This window comes from Rhipicephalus microplus, chromosome X (assembly GCF_043290135.1).
Source record: "Rhipicephalus microplus isolate Deutch F79 chromosome X, USDA_Rmic, whole genome shotgun sequence".
NCBI classification, from domain to species: Eukaryota; Metazoa; Arthropoda; class Arachnida; order Ixodida; family Ixodidae; genus Rhipicephalus; species Rhipicephalus microplus.
The window spans coordinates 90,532,681-90,551,602 of NC_134710.1; the positions used below are offsets into that span (position 1 = coordinate 90,532,681).

Sequence of the window (18,922 nt, forward strand, 5' to 3'; positions counted from 1 at the left end):
TTTCTTGGCATGCAGTTTTGTTTGTTTATTTGCTCACTGTCCAAGCTAAGTTGTCATCTTCGCCACGTGTCGCCAATTTTAGGTCCTCTAATGTGCTGCTAACCTCTGTTAACAGCGCCAATATTCTTCGCAATCACTCCAGGTTAATATATGTGAACCGTCTTCATGCGTAAACCGACCTTTTTTACAATTTGGTTTTATTTGAGCGCGTTCAACTCGAATATTTACTTGCTATGCGCTGTGGTGCGAAGTAATTACGCGATTCGTTTTGATTCGACATAGCGCACGAACAATACCATGGTCAGATGACGAAAGTGGGCCGGATGTCTTCGTACAGGGACCCCCGTTTTGGGGGCCCCAAAGAGCTTCAGCGGGTGTTGGCGCTGGGCCACGCAGGAGCGAAAAGTTTTCGAATAGTGCTCGGCGCTTACTAATTCCGTCTTGGCCAAGGCTATCATTTCTTTAATAAAGAGGCGTCGTTTTTGCCCAGCCGAATCATTTTTTTTTGTTGCGCCTACAAGCCGAGAAAACGACTATCGAATACAATATCATCGCAGTCTGGTAAACCAGTCTCCCTTATCACACGTTAGTTGAGAGAAAGAGGTAGCTGAAGTCACTCGGCTAGCTTGCAAACTTTAAGCGTTACTACGTTTCAGGGGCAGCTTTAGAGAACGCTGAGAGCCGTCCCTTCAGTGGGTGGGGTGTTCGACGCAAACCTCTTTCTGGTGGGCTACGGAGCTTCCAAAATTCAAGAAATAGCGTCCCCAGCGCAATACAGACACGCTGTTTTAGTCTCGCGCATGCCCAGTGACCTCGACGCTATTTCTTTGGGGCCCCCGTTCAAAAGCTCCCTAATGAGTAGTCTGAGCGGTACAAGTTTTTGTTATTTGGCGAAAAAATCGGACGCTATTATGGCACTGAAACACCTATCTGACGCAATGAGTCGCCGGTATACATCTAACGCAGTTGAACGTTGGAAGCGAGCCCATAATAATGATTATTATTATCGTGTGTTCATTCTTTCTCCGTCCCGTTTTTTCGCGCTGTTCCCTTCAGCATAATGTACCAACTGGCCCTTCAAGAAACCCTTCTGCAATCATAATTGTTTTTTTTACATCCCAAAGTAGCACCATGATCACGAGGGACGCCGTAATGGAGGGTTCCGGATACTGACCATATGATGACCGTATGAGCACACGGGCATGTAACATTTCACCTCCACCGGAACACGGCCGCCGCGACCGGGATTCGATACCGTGACCTTCGGGTGAGGGGTCAAGCGCGGTAACCACGGTACCCACAGGGCGAGTCGGAAAGAAACCGCAGTAGTTACATCACGGTCTGTGATCTTGACATCGTAACGTACTAGCCCCCTGCGAATTAATACTGGCTCGCCCGCGCTTGCCGTCAAGCCAGACATTTCGTCACCGGCGACATGGTCACGCACCAGCCTGTTATATCTGTAAAATCAAACATCACAGTTGGGAAATACAGGCACACGGTGAGACTGCATTGGCGAATGGGGGAAAACAATATTACCGTATCGCAACGCGCACGCCGCGCCAAAACTTGACTGCGCGTTCTTATCGCGCGGCGGGACGCTCCGGAGTACGCGAAGGGGACGCGTCCACTAGGGATTTGCCCGGGAGCGGCGAGAACGCCGAACGCAGCTCGTCGGGCGCCGGACAAAGTCAAGATGGCGGCGGTTTAAAGCGCGCCAAACGGTGGCTGTGACGACGGCGTGCGCGCTCTGCACAGTCATCCTTCTCTCTCGACTCCCGCTGTCTGCCATCAAGTTGCCACCGAACGACAAGGGGACGGACGGGAGGGGGGTCGCCCTCCCGCTCAGGCAGAAAAAAAAATCGATATTGTTCTCCAGTCTGAACAGCGGCACTGGCCGGAAAGAAAAAAAAAAATGTTCAAAGCGAAGCATATACATAACCGATGGGAGCAGGGAGCTGGACAGCGAGAGGAAAAAAAAAAAAAAGGAGGGAGACCAGCGGCCATTAAAAAGAAAAAGAGCCGGACAACGCCAAAAGAAGATTCCTACATATATATATCTTTTGCATCTCCCTATCTTGGTCTGTTTTTCACTTTATTTCATGACCTTACACACGAAGCATTGGACGCGCGCGTTTATTTATATTGCCATCCGCACGGACCTGGCTTTTCCGTTCAGACGTTAATGCAACGCCAAGCACGAACAATGGTGGGGAGGGGGAGGGAAATCGAGAGAAAGAGCGAAAAGAAAGATCGCTCAGCGCTCGCCGCTAGGTTGCCAAGAGACATGCCTACTCCATCTCAACACCAAAGGAATGAGATTATATAAAAAAAAAGCGCAATGAATATGTAAAATGAACAAAAATATCTGACGGCTTCGAATACTCGCCACGGCCGAACACAATAGCCACTTTGCTTCGCTGGTGTAAAGAGCAGTGATAATAAGAAAGAGAATACTCCGAGATGCGTCCTTCGTGCATCAAAAATAACGAGAAGTCCGGTACACCGAGGGTGCGACGTCCGAGAGATGGATAGATGCGCAGCGCATCAAAGAAGTTCGTTCTCGGGAATGATGAGGAAGAAATATGCTACGCGAACGTGAAAATACATTCTTTTTACAAAAGAGTATCAGCGATAGAATAAGTATTTTACTGGCCCTCTAAGCTATAGCATGTATATTTTATAAAGCTACGTCACAGCAGCCGTCTCCGACATGCGTCAATGCCATTTCAGCTATCGAAAATCTCAACACTACACAATGAAGCAAATCCAGTGTTCGGGCCATGCTCCCTGAACGTTTGAATGTTCTTTTTTTACTCTTTTTATAGCTTCATTTAAACACTGTTAATTCAATTAAAAAATATGCGCCAGTTGGCAAGATTCGAACGTTTCGACAGCACACGCCTCCTTGCTGTTTTTCAGTCAACTTGACGTGTATTCGATTCGAATAAGCAAGCAATGACAGATGGGCACACCAGATTCGTTTGACATCTGTTAAAATGGCATAACCTATAAGGCGGACATGTATCTTCGAGAAAAAGCCGCTATCTTCCTAGCATAGATACATACGTAGATTGCAGCAGTTTAGCAGATTCTACAAAGAACACTCACAAGAATGTTCCCCTTGATCCAAGATACACATAAACGTCTCAACAATAAGGTGGTGTCAGGACATATGGCCCCGCCGTGGTGGTCTAGTGGCTAAGGTACTCGGCTGCTGACCCGCAGGTCGCGGGTTCAAATCCCGGCTGCGGCGGCTGCATTTCCGATGGAGGCGGAAATGTTGTAGGCCCGTGTGCTCAGATTTGGGTGCACGTTAAAGAACCCCAGGTGGTCAAAATTTCCGGAGCCCTCCACTACGGCGTCTCTCATAATCACATGGTGGTTTTGGGACGTTAAACCCCACATATCAATCAATCAATGTGTCAGGACATAAAACCGTCCGAACATTATTGATCACTCACACGTTCGTCGCGCTTTTTTTTTCTCTTCAAAACGTTATCGCTTAACCCGCCTTTGTCTTGCCTTTGGTTCCGCAATGAACATTCGTCAGATTTATCAACACGATAAACATTTCACACATTCTTGGAGTGCAATCTACGCGTACACTACATTACGCTGCAGGTAGTCCACCGCAGCTTGGTGGTACTCTGCTGCCGACCCGAAAATTGCGGGTTCGATTCCAGCAGCGGCGGTCACGTTTCGATGAAGACAAAAACGCTTGATGCCCGTATATGCTGTGCGATGTCAGTGCCCGTCAAAGAACACCCCCATGGTCAAAATTTCCTGAGCCCTAAACAACGTTGTCGCTCATAACTATATCGTGGGTTTGTTACGTAAAACGTAGATATTATCATTACGCTGCAGGCATTAATGCACCCAACAGATGGATATATATCATGTGGTCGCGACATCTGCATTCAAATGAGCAGTCGTTCACATAGATGAAGATTGCGGGCGCATTGAAGAGGGTAGTTTACCAAACACTTTTTTTTTTTCGAAGATTAGGCACATAGAGATAAGTCCAGCGTATACTTCCAAGAGTTTGATAGCTCTTTGGTAGGCGAAACTTTTCTCTCATTTTTGAAGAGAGCCCAAATGTAGCAACGATTGTTTGACCATGCCGTCTTACACCATGTGCCCAGCCAAAAATAAGGTTAAGAGCCGTTGTGTATAGAGTGAAATCAATGGCATATTCAGACCAAAGATTCTAATACGCCGATTATCAATGTGTAGTATACAGCATCGAACGTAGTTTTTAGTCGAGTGCAGTATTAGCAACGTCACGTAGCCCCAGTGGAACACAGAATTTCTTTCGACAACGTAAAAGGGCGGACCAGACAGTGCCGCAGCGAGCGGCAGTTGCTACCAGATAAGCAACGAAGTGTACCGTGTGTACTACATACTTACTCTTGTACGCAGTACGACCCGGAAGCACTGATACAGTACTTTCACATCACGCTGAAAGTAGCTTGCCTCATGGTAGGCTCAAGGTCTTCAAACAGCGAGAAACCATATACTCGCGCAATCCAACAAAAACGAAGGTACAAACATACATTGTAAAAGAAAAAGAATAAGAAAAGCTTAAGAACATCACAAGTGCGTCTTCGTCTGGTGTAGACACGCGTTTGCATTGTGTTAAGGTCCTAAATATGAAGTGCCAATTCAGCGAAGCAGTCGCCTTAAACACCGTTTATTGCATGTGTGCCACGTAAAGGATCTATTACACGTCTGGAACTTTTGTCACGAACGGTGGCGCTAAAGAGCTCGCTGCAACTGTGTTTCTTTTTTTTTTAGCGATAACGCCCTCGTTTTGAAGCGCGGCTACGCGTCGCCTACACGTCAGCAAAAACTTGCAATGCAAGTACGGCTGCAAGCTGAACCAACGCTTCCGGGGTGAAATGAGGCGGAATGTAGTGGAGGGGGTACAACGTGCGACTTCGTAAATGCAAGTGCTATTGTTTTTCCCGCCGCGTACTGGTGTGCATAAACGTTGTCGGGTGAAGAATCCTCCAGATACGCGCGCTATTAAAGAGATAACAAGTGTCCTCTCATTGCGTAAATGTGGCCTCGAGGCGCGTGTTTTTTCTGGCGGTGGCGAGAAGGGGATGCGTGTTGCGCGAAACGAGACAGGGAGGTGAGGTGAGGGGGAATAAGGCGATCGGTCTCGTGAGCGGCAGCCACGCCTGCGAGCGGCGAGGTACGGGCCGAAGCGTGACACAACAGCACGTTACGTCGCGGTCCCCGACAGGCGTCTTTACACGGGGCCACAAGGACGGGCCTGTTGAAGCGAGACAAACGACTGCACCTCGTGTATACATCCCAAGCTCGGCCTCCATGAATCATGGTCAGCCAGTAGAGATCCCAGACAGCGCAGAAAGAAAGTGTCGAGAGAAAAAAAGAGACACGGCGAAAGAAAGAGAGAAAAAAAGAAGCAACAACGAAAATCGGAGGGGTCAGAAACAAGCCTGGCCATTTGGGTCTTTCTGCGGCGGTGGGAACCACGCTTTCGGGGGCCACTGTTATTCTCGTCATCTGTTTTTTTTTTTTCGGTGGCAGTGCTCTGTCTCTCCTCTATTTGGGACTGAAAGAGAGAGGGCATACATACAGCCCACTGAAAGGAAGGGAAAGAGGGGCATAACGGACGAAGGAAGAGAGAGAGAGAGAGAGAGAGAAAACAACTAAATGTTTCATGTCGACGCTGAGGTTCCCACTGTAGCAGCAACACGAGCAGTTTCCCTTGAGTGGACGTTGTGGCCACGTTCACTTAAAATCTCCTCGCGCTTCCTTTGCTACGCCTCCCCGCTGCTCATCTCTGCTGTGAGCATTTTTCTGTTTTTTTCTTTTTAATAAGAAGCGATGACCACCAATATTAAACAGCAAACACAAAAAAGCAGCCCCAGTAAGCTTTCTCCCCCAATTACACTGCTGTAAGAAGCCGGGTGTTCAACTATTGGTTAAAAGTAGCGTATGGTGGGCTAAATACGCGAAAGCTTGGAAAATTGGTATCGACAAACTGATGCAAAGTCATTAAACCTAAACTTGAAACGTGGTGCACGAGGTTCATCTCCAAACAGCCGTATAATAGGCATACCAATCGTGCAGGAAAAAAAAACATCCGTATACGTTAAGCAGTCAGCCGGAATGGGCCACGTTGCATATTAACCCCACAGCGCCCCCCCTCCCCCCACAGCGCCCAATATGCCGCAGGAACGCATTTACTCTTGCCATTTGAAAAGCATGATCGATAAACGACGCAAATGTGTTGTTCCTGAATTCGTATCTCAGTACACAAGTGTGGCAGCTTGGGCTAGTTGGTATGGCATGGCGATAGTTATAGCGCGAGAACAAAACGACGACACAGAGACAAGAAGGACACATAGCGCTCGTGTCTTTCGTGTCCTTCTTGTCTCTGTCTCGTCGTTTTGTTCTCGCGCTATAACTATCGCCAGTACACAAGCTACACGCAATACCTTGCGTTCGCTGTGCCAGCGCCGCCCGATGAAGCGGTGGCAGTTATTCGGCTGCGTGAACACCAGTGTTCATTTTTGCCAAGCTTCGCTGGAATAAGCGACGAATAATACTGTGCCAATCCTTACGCGAAATAACTGTTTCGAGACCCTGCATGGTCCCGAGAACTCATCATACTGTCCATTCAATGCGAATAGCGTTTCTTGAGCTAGTCCGACGGTTTCATATGTGGCCGATGTATCTGGGCGAACTAGCACATGGTCGATGTATACACATACAGATCCGCGCGTGGATGGCCCCATCGCAGCGCATATGTACACCAGATAAACGGAAATAAATAAATAAAGACCCCTGAAATTTTCCGAAGGCGGCATCTAAATTCTGGATCTCGAGCAATGAAGCCCCACGCCAGACACATGTCCTCCTGAAGCGAAATAGAAAGCCTATAAGAATTCAGATTTGGGTGCACGTTAAAGACTGAAATTCCGTATTGAACTAAAGAAAGAAACGTTGAATTATGTACTATATGTGCCTTTCCGATGGAGGCGGAAATGTTGTAGGCCCGTGTGCTCAGATTTGAGTGCACGTTAAAGAACCCCAGGAGGTCGAAATTTCCGGAGCCCTCCACTACGGCGTCTCTCATAATCATATCGTGGTTTTGGAACGTTAAACCCCACATATCAATCAATCAACGCCCGGGGGTATACCTCATGCCTCATGGGCATGTATGTATATATATATATATATATGTATATATATATATATATATATATATATATATATATATATATATATATATATATATATATATATATATATATATATATATATATATATATATATATATATGGTTCGCCTTTCGCGAACCACGGTCGTGGCCCGTCTCCAAATCACTACGGCGCACAGAAACTCAATCCGTCCTTTCAGAACTACGGGACTATTTTTTGTTTAGAAAAATGGTGAACAATTTAGAGTACATGGTACTCTACTATGGGAGAGCGTAAAGCCGTCCCGCTTGTGAAGAAGGGGGGGGGGGGGTAGAAAAAGTGGGTAACGATTTAGAGTACTTGGTACTCTACTATGGGAGAGCTTAAAGCCGTCCCGATGAAACGACCGCAACAAGACGGTTAAACGGTTCCTAAGTTGCCAATTAACCCAGCGCCGGCGAAGCTGAAGAAGTGCGGCCATCAAACGTGCGCCCGTCATTTGCCAGCTTTCGCACGTTTTGTTTCGAAAAGTAAGGTTTTATCAATTGAAAATTTATTGATTATGAGCTGGTTTTGATATGCTAACCTGATCTTTTATCGAAATATATGCCATTTTGTGGTGCGATTTTCTGTAGTTCTCTGTAAAGACCATATTTTGTTTTAGCCTTGTTGAACGCCCGGGAGTCCCGGCTGCGGCGGCTGCATTTTCCGATGGAGGCGGAGATGTTGTAGGCCCGTGTGCTCAGATTTGGGTGCACGTTAAAGAACACCAGGTGGTCGAAATTTCCGGAGCCCTCCACTACGGTGTCTCTCATAATCATATGGTGGTTTTGGGACGTTAAACCCCATCATATCAATCAAAGCCTATAGGAATGGCCCGCGTGCGGACAAGCTCATTAAAGGGGTACTGGTATTTCTCGACGTTGCGTTTACTCTGCCACAAAAATCTGTATACAGAGACGGCTCTGACCAAGCGTGAGCTCAGAAAATGCTGATAACATATTTGATATTGACATGAAAGTCATTTTCGGCATGACGCAGCTACCCACACAGACTTGACATCAGGCTACAGCACTCATTCCGATGACTTCACGCGGTAGTTTAGCTAGTTGTGATGATGTCAGGTACGAAAACTTCCCAAATGGCCCCTTTTGCGTCCCCAGCGGAGCCACGGAGCGAAGCGGCCGTGGAAGCGCCCCGATATCCTGCGCGAGCACGAGACGAGACGCTGATGCCATGTTGTGACGTCAGGATACAGTGTAAAATAAAACTAGCTCTTAAAAACACACTGTAACTACTTTTACAGGGTACACTCTCGCTTACAAATTCATTTTTCAGAATTCTGAAAGCTTGCTCGTTTATTTGACGCAAAAAAGAAAAAGAAAGAACGGCAACTGAAAACGTTCGCGTGAGTATATACACCCCTTTAAAGATATGTTTTCAGAACACCGACAGTGATCGGGTCTACGTCATCCTATTCACACTAACAATAACCATTGACACTTGTAAATTTCTGCGTATAGCGAATTTCTCCAAAAGAAGACAAGCGCGCGTAGGGGAAAGGCAGAAAGTTAGGTGCACAGCTGCAGGGTAAAAAAGTTCATGGGAATAATACATTCCAGGACTGGTTTTAATTGGCAGAACGTGGGAGAAATATTTGCCCTGCAGTGGGCGTAGTCAAGTCGATGGTGATAATAATGATGCAATTATACTGTGTCGCACCATGCGGGCCCTGCCACGGCGCCATAGAGAGGCTGCACAGCTTCGTGCGTATACCACTGCCTCAGAAAAGTGTGGAACGATGACGCCGGTGTAATGCACGGCCCGACTTACATCACACATTCAAATGGCTGATATTGTCATAGTACACCTTACAGTTAACAGTTTAATTCCCAGACACGGTCGTCACCTTCCTAATCTAAAACAGTAAGCGCTAAATTTACGAACGTAAGCAAAACTGTTCGACTAATATCGTTAATGAGGAAAAACAAATCCGCACGCACGTACGCACGCACACACATAAAAAAGATAGAGAGCTAAAGCTGGCCAGTATATTCTCTCAATATTACACCTTTTAATGTATTCAGAATGACAACGACTGTTGCAGGGGTTGGTTGTCTGTGCATCTTTCTCTTTGTACCTGCATGATTGCCTCCCGCTAGTATTACGACAACACGTTATGGTACTGAGAGTCACAGTGGTTAAAGATGGGGTTCAAGTAGTAGGATAGCTATGGGTACTGACTTAAGTGCGCATTACAGGCAGACCTTGACACAGCCTAGCAATTAACCTATGCAAGAGAGAAAGCGGGGCGCCGGCTTACGTAGTGAAGGGAACGTATAACAAACAAGGATGTCTTCCACAAATGCCGCAAAAAAAAAAAAAAGAAAATGATGATCCCAGAGTGAGTACATGGCTGTAGGCCACCTGAGATTGTCCGTCACTGAGGAAAAGCAGCGACGAAGCATCATCAGAGAGACTGCGGCGCTGCTGGCCCGCGCTGGCTACAATGGATGGGAATAGACAGCCGCCTCCAACAAGCTTTCCTTTCTGAAGCGCGCGCTTTGCATTTCATCGCCGTTTTGCTTGTCGATTATTGCTTCGACGCCCCTGCCTGTTGTATATGCCACCGCTCCTTCGAACGTTTCCTCCCGACGCTTTTCAGCCAACGCGATACATGCAAAGAAGCCACCGCCACTGCTGAGAAAGCCAACCGAGGCAAAGATATACGCACAGAAAAAAAAAAGAGGGGGGGGGGGGGGGCGAGAAGTAAGCGAAATAAATGCTATAAAACAAAATAGAAAGTACACGCGCGGGCATGCAAACAGGTAAGGCAGACGCTTTCAAACACAGCTGTTTTTTGTTGGCTTCACAACGGCGCCCTTATACGGGAGCGCCCAGACACAATATCGGAGGAAAGGCGGGGTAAAAGGAAATATTCCTTTTTTTCCCGAGCCTTGAACTTGACAATGAAACCCGCGGGGGGGTTTCCAACCTGTGGTCACAACCTCTGCGTAGTATGAACTGAACGCCAACACGCTGAATACGTATGGCAACCGTTTCGTCGCATTCTCTATCTCAGTGAATGACACTCAATTCTGTGTGCAGGAGAGACACTGCAGGTACGGAAAGAAACGGCTGCCAAGCATAGAAGGTGGATTGAGTGAAAAATTTTAAGGAAAGCATGTGCCCGTACGTTAAATACAGCGCTTCCACTTTCGGCTTCCTCGGGGCCTAATGTGAGAGTATAGAGGGATTTTCTCAGCAGAAATAAAGCTGCTTTCCGGTGTTACTTTGCGCGCTAAGTTTGGCGAGTGTACACACACACACACACACACGCACACACACACACACACACACACACACACACACACACACACACACACACACACACACACACACACACACACACACACACACACACACACACACACACACACACACACACGTGCGCGCTTCTTTTTAGTACAACAAAGCCACGTAAGAAACTGCACGTGTTTACGTTTTCGTGCAACATGCAGCCCTTCGCGATTCCAACTTAAGATCGCTCATGGTCATACACGTAGCGATTCAAGCTCCAAAAAACTCCACATGGCATTGCTGGCTCCTCCTTCAATAACATGCGGTTTAATAAAAAAAGAACTTAATCTAAAATTGTGGGGTCCCAGACTCTAAAAGCACGATATAATTGTGAGGCCCGCGATAGCTAGAAACTTGGGAACAACTTTGACCTTCAGGGCTTTTTGAACATGTACATCAATCTAATTAGACGGGCATTTCCGCATTTTATTTCTATTGAGATATTCCTGCAATGGCAGGAAATCGAGCTCACGCCCTCGCAACATCTCAGTTACTAAGCTTCCAAGGCGGTCTGGAGCAGCTGACTGCTGGACTAAGGTTTGCTGCAACGATCTTGAATTACCCAATGTTACGCTTCCGGTGACTCGCAAATATACACACCGACGTTTTTATTCATAATGTGAGAACCTCAGCTATACTGTCTCATACTTCCCTTCTATTTTTTTATGGCATCCATCCAGTTCGTTACTCGCAGTTCATGACTTGCCAAACTACAATTCATGTCTTAACCTCAACTGGAACGTCGTCTGCTTTCGTTTGTCATGCCACAATGCTATAATTTTGACTGCCATAACCATGTGATTTTCTTGCTGGAGTACAGAAAATTAATTTAATTTTCTGTACATCATCAAACGTATACCTTGAGCGCTTAATTCCTAGTTCAAGCTTACCTTGAGCACCTTGGTGTTCTACGCTTGATAAAATGAGGAGCGTGGCATAATAGGTAGACTTAGCAGACAAACTGATAGTACGCAATCATACAAGCTCACCCATTCAGAGTGGTCTGTGTCAGGAACCAGCCCAGGAAAAGCCGAGCAACAGCATAGCAGATCTGGGTACCCAGCCAGCTGGACTTTTCGGTGCTTTGGTCGAGAAACTCTCGAGTATCGGCGTCCAGATCAGATTGAACGAAGCTTTGCCTTAGAAAGTCATCGGTGATTTGTTCTGGGTTGATGCTGTACCACTGCGATGTGAAAAAAAAAGAAGAAAAAAAACGTGCGGCTGTTTTTAGAAGTTCACAAACCATATTACAAATGAAATCCGTTTCCACTGAGGGAGAACGCAAGTAAGGCATATAAATGTATTAGTAAATGATGCATGAATGACAAAACTTTTACTTCTCGCTCTGTATACAGTCGCCAAAAAATTTAACTATTCCGCGCAGCGGTCGCTTTTTGTCTGTCAGCGCCGTATTACTGAACGAAGCTACAAAAAATTGCTTCGAGGGCATGTGCTTTGTGGGCATAGAGTTGTCCTCACTTTTTTTTTTGAAACTTAATTCAGTGGTACGGCAAAGATACACGAAAAAAAAACTGCCACTCATGTGGAATAACTAAAGTTTTGGCCGACTGTACTCGAGGGCAAAATAAGACATGTGCACAATTCTAGGGCCCTACGTGTGAGGGTGCATTCAGTGTGTTGCATCCCGATTTATCGTCATCAAATGGACAACATATTCCAACCCAATTAGCGAGAGTTTGATGCCTTTTAACAATACATAGGTTTGCAGTGGCCAGAGAACGCATCCGAATTATCCAATTGTTCTAATTAACGGGTGTCGAATTAACAAGTGTTTACTGTGTTACCTTTATTTATTTATTTACTTATTTCTCGCTTGTTATATCTATAAAGTCTGGGTGAAAATTTTGGTTTCTCCACGAGATTCAGAAGGGAACTGTGAGCTTTGGGAACAAACTGTTTCGAGTGTGGGCGTGGGTCTCAACGGATTCCATCACATGTGGGTATAGCGGGTAATGAGGCGGCTGACAGACTTGCCCGAAATGCCCTGGAGCTTACTCCAACGAAGAAGGCTCCCAAAGACAATGAGCATATCTTACGAGAAGCTGTCAATAAGCATTTGCACTCGTTATGGCTGACGCCTCACCAGCCATGTGTGACACAAGGGCTGTCAAGGGAAGAGGCCTGCTTGCTTCATCGCATCCGAACGGGATCAGCGCATACACCAGCATGGCTCCACAAGATCAGACTCTCCGCGACACCCTGGTGCTCGAAGTGCAAGGAAAAGGATGATATAGAACACTATTTGCTTAAATGTCGTGAGCTTAAGCAAGAACGGCAAGGTTTATTTGAGTAACTGCAACGTTTAGGCTCGCCATGTGACAGCGTGACTGATATTGTGTTTCCGCGTGGTCACTCGATCTTCAAGAAACAGGTGTTGCGACTTCTTTTGAAATTTTTGAATGCTACAGACCTCGCATGTGACTGGTGATAAGTGACAATTACGTTTGGGGTATGGTGCAGCGAGATGGAGTAACGGTGCAATAGTGCATGTGGAATAGCACCGAGGCCGCAGTCTTATGAAGGCTCACGTCGCGCTATGAACGATTTTTATTTTAAGAGCATGCTCGTTGTTAGTTAAAAAAAACAAACAAAGGACATTACCTACAATTAGCAAAGAGGAAACCGGGGAAGGGGGGGCGGCGGCTATCGCCTGCAAATATGCAAGGCTAGATCCACCGGCTACCTACAACATCCTAACCTAACCTAATCTAACCTGTGAAGTAGGCGCTTGGCACGACACGTGTGCGTCGATGTGGCAAATACATGCACGGCCAAGTTCGCCATACATACTGCAAAGATAAGTAGTAATACTAAAAAGATATCGCCTTGAATGTTTCACCATTCATCCATCTGCAATCGCATACTACCCAAAAAATATTCCTGACCCACAAACTAATGAATTCAATGAATAATCGATGAATAACTTGATCGCAAGCGAACGAATAATAATAAAAAAAAACAGCAGCAAAATAATACACACCAAAACAACGAAAGCGGACGATCAAAGCAAAGTGAGAAGTATACACAACTGGAGCTATAGACGGCAGCGAAAAGACGTAAGCGTGGCCAGGGACTCAAAGCACCACCGGTACGTAGACATACAAAAATAAACACGGCACGGTACAAATGGCACTCGGATAATGAGCGAGAGACGTTCGTGAACAAGTTGCAAGCGCAACGCCAAATCCGCGTTCCCTCCCCGATCGGGAGGGCGCGCGCGTGCGGAAGCTAACGTCTCAATCCCCGGCACACATGTAGCTGGTATCAGCGAGGCGATAGACATCTTTGGGAAATTCATTGTCGCCGAACCCCTTACGGTGAGCACGGCTGCGGCGGTGGCCGGATCGCCGGCAAGAAAGCCACCCCGTTAGATCGGAGAGCCCATAATAGCTTGCGTTCGCGCCACCGGCCGACCGAGTCTTGGCAGGAGGGGGGTAACACGAAGTCCCCGCGCAGAACATTATAACCCCATCCACATTCGGAGGAAGAGAACCAGGCGGCACCTGCCAGCGCGCCGATGAAGCTCTTGCGCCCATCTGGGGAGCGGCTGCTGGTTGCGCAACGACGACTTCAACCCTATTCTCTAAACCCCCACCCGCTGCCTTCCGTGTTTTCTTGGCAGCCCCCCCAAGGGGGGGGGGGCTTGACTGAGCTCCCCCCTATTTTGGGGAGAAAGGGTTCCGGGGGGGGGGGGGCACCATTGTGTGCCGTCAAGGGCCTTTCGCTCCCGGTTCTCTGCGCCTATTAGCCAATGTTTCCTCGGCGCGTGATGGTCGCATTGTGAGCGACGTCGGCTTCGCGTAGATAGCGTCGACACGCATCCCCAGTCCTGGCACGCGGAAGAAGGGACGGCGCGTGTTCGCGTGAAATCAACTCCTAATCGACTGTGAAAAGACACCGGTTTCCCAGAGCCGCCGCAGCTCCTGCATGCGCGTCGCTTGGGTGACGCCTGGGCAGCCTTCGTGAGGCGTTCCTTTTATATTTGCCAGGACTGTTGCTCTTTTACCGATTGCGTACAAACACTGCAGCAAATGAGAACAGCTTTTTTTTTTTCGCAAACGTAAATGGCTTACGTGAGCGCGATTGCCAGAACACGAATCATCAGTGAAAGCGACGAATGAACCTGAATTTGCTGCAACTAATTGCACGTATCATGTAGAAATAATAATAATAATAATAATAATAATAATAATAATAATAATAATAATAATAATAATAATAATAATAAATTATTATTATTGCACAAGGGAACAGGAACGAATGAAACTTAGGTAGATTGCATAACCTATGGGGCTGTATTTTTGTAGCTAAATATAATAAGGTAGCCCATACCGACCGTGCCATCAAGACTATTTAAAGGTAAGCATAACTGACAGAGATATGTCTAGCTGCGTAAAAAATTAGACGAGGAAAACAGACTCTCCTGACACGTTTTTTTTCTATAGCTTTAATAACAAACATAAAAATTCGCCCTACATTTAGAGACACGTTCGGCCTCTTCTTCAAGGAGCCGGCCGGACAGTTACCCTCTGAAGAAGACACTGAATGAGTCTAAAAGCTGTGAGTATCCGCGAGAAAACAGGTATGCGTGTGTATCTATGTAGAAACTGTAGGAACTAGTCTAGGAACCATAGGGTCAGTTTTAAATGTTAATATTAAAATTTATAGAACAAACGTGGCTTGGGAGTGTTTTTTTGTATTATCAAGAGTATTTATTGGCTTTACTGCGCCCACAATTTGTACAGAACGTTAACATAAAAGTCAAAATTATCATATAACTTCGTACCACTCCCTCCTTTGATACAGCGAACGGTTATTTGAAGTTTACACAAGCAGGTTGGATGTAGCAGTGCGATCAGTCAACAACTAGCGATGAACATGGCCGAAAACAGTTTCCAATGCAATACGAAAGAAACGCGAAAGTGCATGTCAGAACACGCTCACTAGAGAAGAGCATAAGGAGTGGCCTTAAAGTTCCACAAAGGAAGTTTTTCACAACGACAGAAAGAAATTATGAGGACACTGGTTTATCTTACAGTCAAGTGTAAGTATACGCTGAAAGTTACGGTTTGTCAGTTGCAGTCGCGCCAGTGTGAAACGGCTCTTTGAAGACTAGAACTGACATATGCGATCATGCGTTATATACGGGAACACGCTATAAACAAAAATGGACGTTTTTCTTTTAGCCAGTCTAACGCACGACACAATCTTCTGTAACGAAAGCAAGTCATCACATCTTAAAATCTAGACAACTGCAATATACTCTTCATTCACTTCACCCGACGTGCTGCTTCAAGGAAACACATTTTTTCATAAGCCTCGGCTGGAAAGGAAAGATGAAGCTTGCAGACCCAAAGTTTGCGTCCATTTGTAAAAGTGTAAAGTTTGTTGCCGCAGAATGGAAGCATAAAACGGCGACGATCAGGGGTAAAAGAGAGAGAGAGAGACAAGGCAGGGCCACCATGAAATATAAATTTCCAGCACGAAAGCGGGAGCCGTTGCACGGGTGGGAAAGGTGGGCTACGCATCCCTCGCTGAATATACAGTAACCCGATAGAGGAAAGTTCTATGTTAGAGAGGCCCACGCCTCAATCGACACAGAAGCCGCCGCGGCGGCGGCAGCAGCTTGAAAGTCGCGCCACGAGCGCCATAAAGACCGTGAAGGTCTTGCACTTTTGCAAATGAGGCCCTAGCAAGTAGCATGCCTTGCAACAATTCTTTTTGATTCGTTTCTTTGTTTTTTTTTCTTGGCTGCATCAAGCTTGTTCAGGACCCACGTCCCACAGTGAAATTTCCAAGTGTTGTTGCTCCCACAAGAGGCGCGTGGCTTCGCCAACTTCTCTCTGATGATCGTTGTCTTCTATTTTTTTTTTGGTTCGCTAACTTCACAAAGTGAGCGAAAGAGAGCGAAAAATTTAGAAGCGCGGTAACCGAAGAAAAAATATCCTCAACGGGTGAAAGCACCCTCAACTCCTGAGCTGCCGCTCCTCCATAAATCCAGCCTCGGTAGCGGTCGTTTCCTTTTATTAGAGTCGTTACTCAATGCGCCCTTGCCGCTGAAGCACAGAGCCGAGCATTTAACCTGGAATGCGGCGCGGCCACCGAAAAGGAGCACCGAGCAGAGGGTGTCACGGGGCGAGCAAACCCGCACTCGTAATAACGAGCTGGCACAGCCTTTCCCTACGTTCCCGTCCGGCACCGCGACGCGTTCTCGTCACCTTGTTCCAAGGTCTTCACCGTGACATCGTTTCCCCTTCGACGATGGTCGATGTACAGACGCAAAGCGAGCCAAGAGGATTTATATGTACCGCTGAGATCGTGTTGTACACCCAGCATCCCACGACGAAGGGAACCCTTAAACATCCTTAAAGACAGTGGGCAATAGGAGCGGCACATACATATATTTAAGCCATCTGTGTTTTTCAGCTCTTTGTCGCACGTTATGGCTCTACGACACAGGCACCCATTCGTATGCACAAACACACGCCTTGAACGCACGCACAACACGAATTGACAACACAATAACCACGCACGACGAAGGCGGCTTCGCGGCCGTTACACTTCCGGGGTCAGTGACACGTCCCCGCACGGGCTCCCCCAGTTATTCGTCTTTCTCTCCCGCTCTCTCTTTGAGGTGTCTGTCGGCGTGAATATGACACCCGAGCGACGGCATCCACGAGCCAAACACGATGTGAGGGATGTAAGTAATGACTACACGAACCTGGCAGCCGCTCTACAAAAGGGCGAGAGCGCACTCTTTAACTTCATTCGCGCAAACATCGCACTCGTTACGCGTGAAACGTTAAAGAACGTAAATAATAATAATAAAAAAAAAAGGCGAGCCCAGCCGCCACAACGGTGCCTCGGGGTTAGAACAGGCATCGTTACATTTTTCTCCCGTTTAAGGCAGTTGGGCGCACGGCGGCGGTTGCTTCGACTCGCAGCGAAAAAAAAAATCGTAAAAGCGAACGAATGATGGTACGCGAACAGCTCATACCAAGGTACATAAACAAAACGATAAAAAAAAACGAAAGCGCAGGGTACTACATCGCAACACACGCGAAACACGCCAAAGCGGAAGTAAAACGCGGGAGGGGAGCGCGCCGCCGCCAGATGCGCTTTCTCTTAGCTTCCTCGCCGTGGCAGCCGTCGTCGGCTTCTGTCGATGCAATCGGCCGTTGCCGTGCAGGAATTAATGACACGCGTCTCGAAGAGACAAGCGCATGAATAGGTGACACACGCGGAGGTCGGCCGTAAACGGCGCTCCACACGAACAGACGCGCAAACGGCTGGCTCCATTCCCCTGACGGCCGCCGCGCGACGAGCTCGTAAAGCTGTCAGTCAGCGCCGGCCGACCGGCCGCAAACGGGGAAAGCCGCTCTCTCTCTTCCCGTTGAACACGAAAGCTCTCCCACCGAGCGTCTTCCGCGGGCAAAGCCCCTCTGACAGGGCGTCCTGGAGTAAACGAGCTCCGCAACACCGCGCCCGATGCCTCGCGTCGGTAGGATGCGTTTGCCGAGCCGCCGCAAGATGTACACGGGGTCTGCACATGTCGGAATGTCAAGTCTCTCACGGCATGTGAACAAACTCGTAGTATAAGGACCACGGAGTTGCAGCGGAAAAGGCTCAATCCTCGCGCAGTTTTCGTCGCGCACGAAACCGCGATAACGGTGGAACAAGACTCGCTAAATCACAGCTCCTATTCGCAACACGCGTTGTCAACTAAGATTTCCGCTTGCGCTGTTTCTTGTTCGCTAAAACAGCACCAGCACACACTCTTACGCGCAAGTTTGGCACTATTACGCGCAAGTTTGGCGTCACGTAGCACGTGAACTTATTATGAGCGGGCAGCTGATTAATTGTCCCTCTTAGGTATACACTTCTTTCCCTTATTTCATTGAACGAGGGTCTCGTACTGGCAGACTTGGTGTGTTTAGGTTGTATAAGAGGGACAATTAATCAGCTGCCTGCTCATAATAAGTTCACGTGCTACGTGACGCCAAACTTGAGCGTAAGAGCGTTTTCACACTCGTCGTTTGGCTTATAGATGGCGCTCACTGTTACTCCTACTTCTAAATTCACATATAAACCCAAAAAAACGGATGGAGGGAAGGCTGCTGTGGTAGCTCAGTGGTTAGAGCATCGAACGCGTTATTCGAAGGTCGTAGGTTCGATTCCTGCTCACGGCTGGTTATTTTTTCCTCCACTTTTCTTTCTTCCTTCTTCTTATTTACATTCCCTTGGTTCTAATAACTTCCCCTGTACATTCCTTGGCAATACTGTCTGTTAGATCTCATTAATATTGTGTTAAAACACGGAAAAACGAGCCCTTAGGTATACACTTCTTTCCCTTATATATATAT

The 18,922-nt window shown here is 47.2% G+C and overlaps 1 protein-coding gene across 7 annotated transcripts in view; it reads right to left on the reverse strand.

The window, feature by feature from the left end:
* Positions 1-18,922, reverse strand: part of LOC119176224 (protein-L-histidine N-pros-methyltransferase) — a 240,209-nt gene that overhangs the window by 135,320 nt on the left and 85,967 nt on the right. For all 7 annotated transcript variants that reach the window (XM_075877270.1, XM_075877267.1, XM_075877268.1 and 4 more), the window contains one exon: positions 11,528-11,721. In XM_075877270.1, the coding sequence (XP_075733385.1) occupies positions 11,528-11,721 (194 nt within the window). The remainder of the gene's footprint in view (positions 1-11,527; positions 11,722-18,922) is intronic.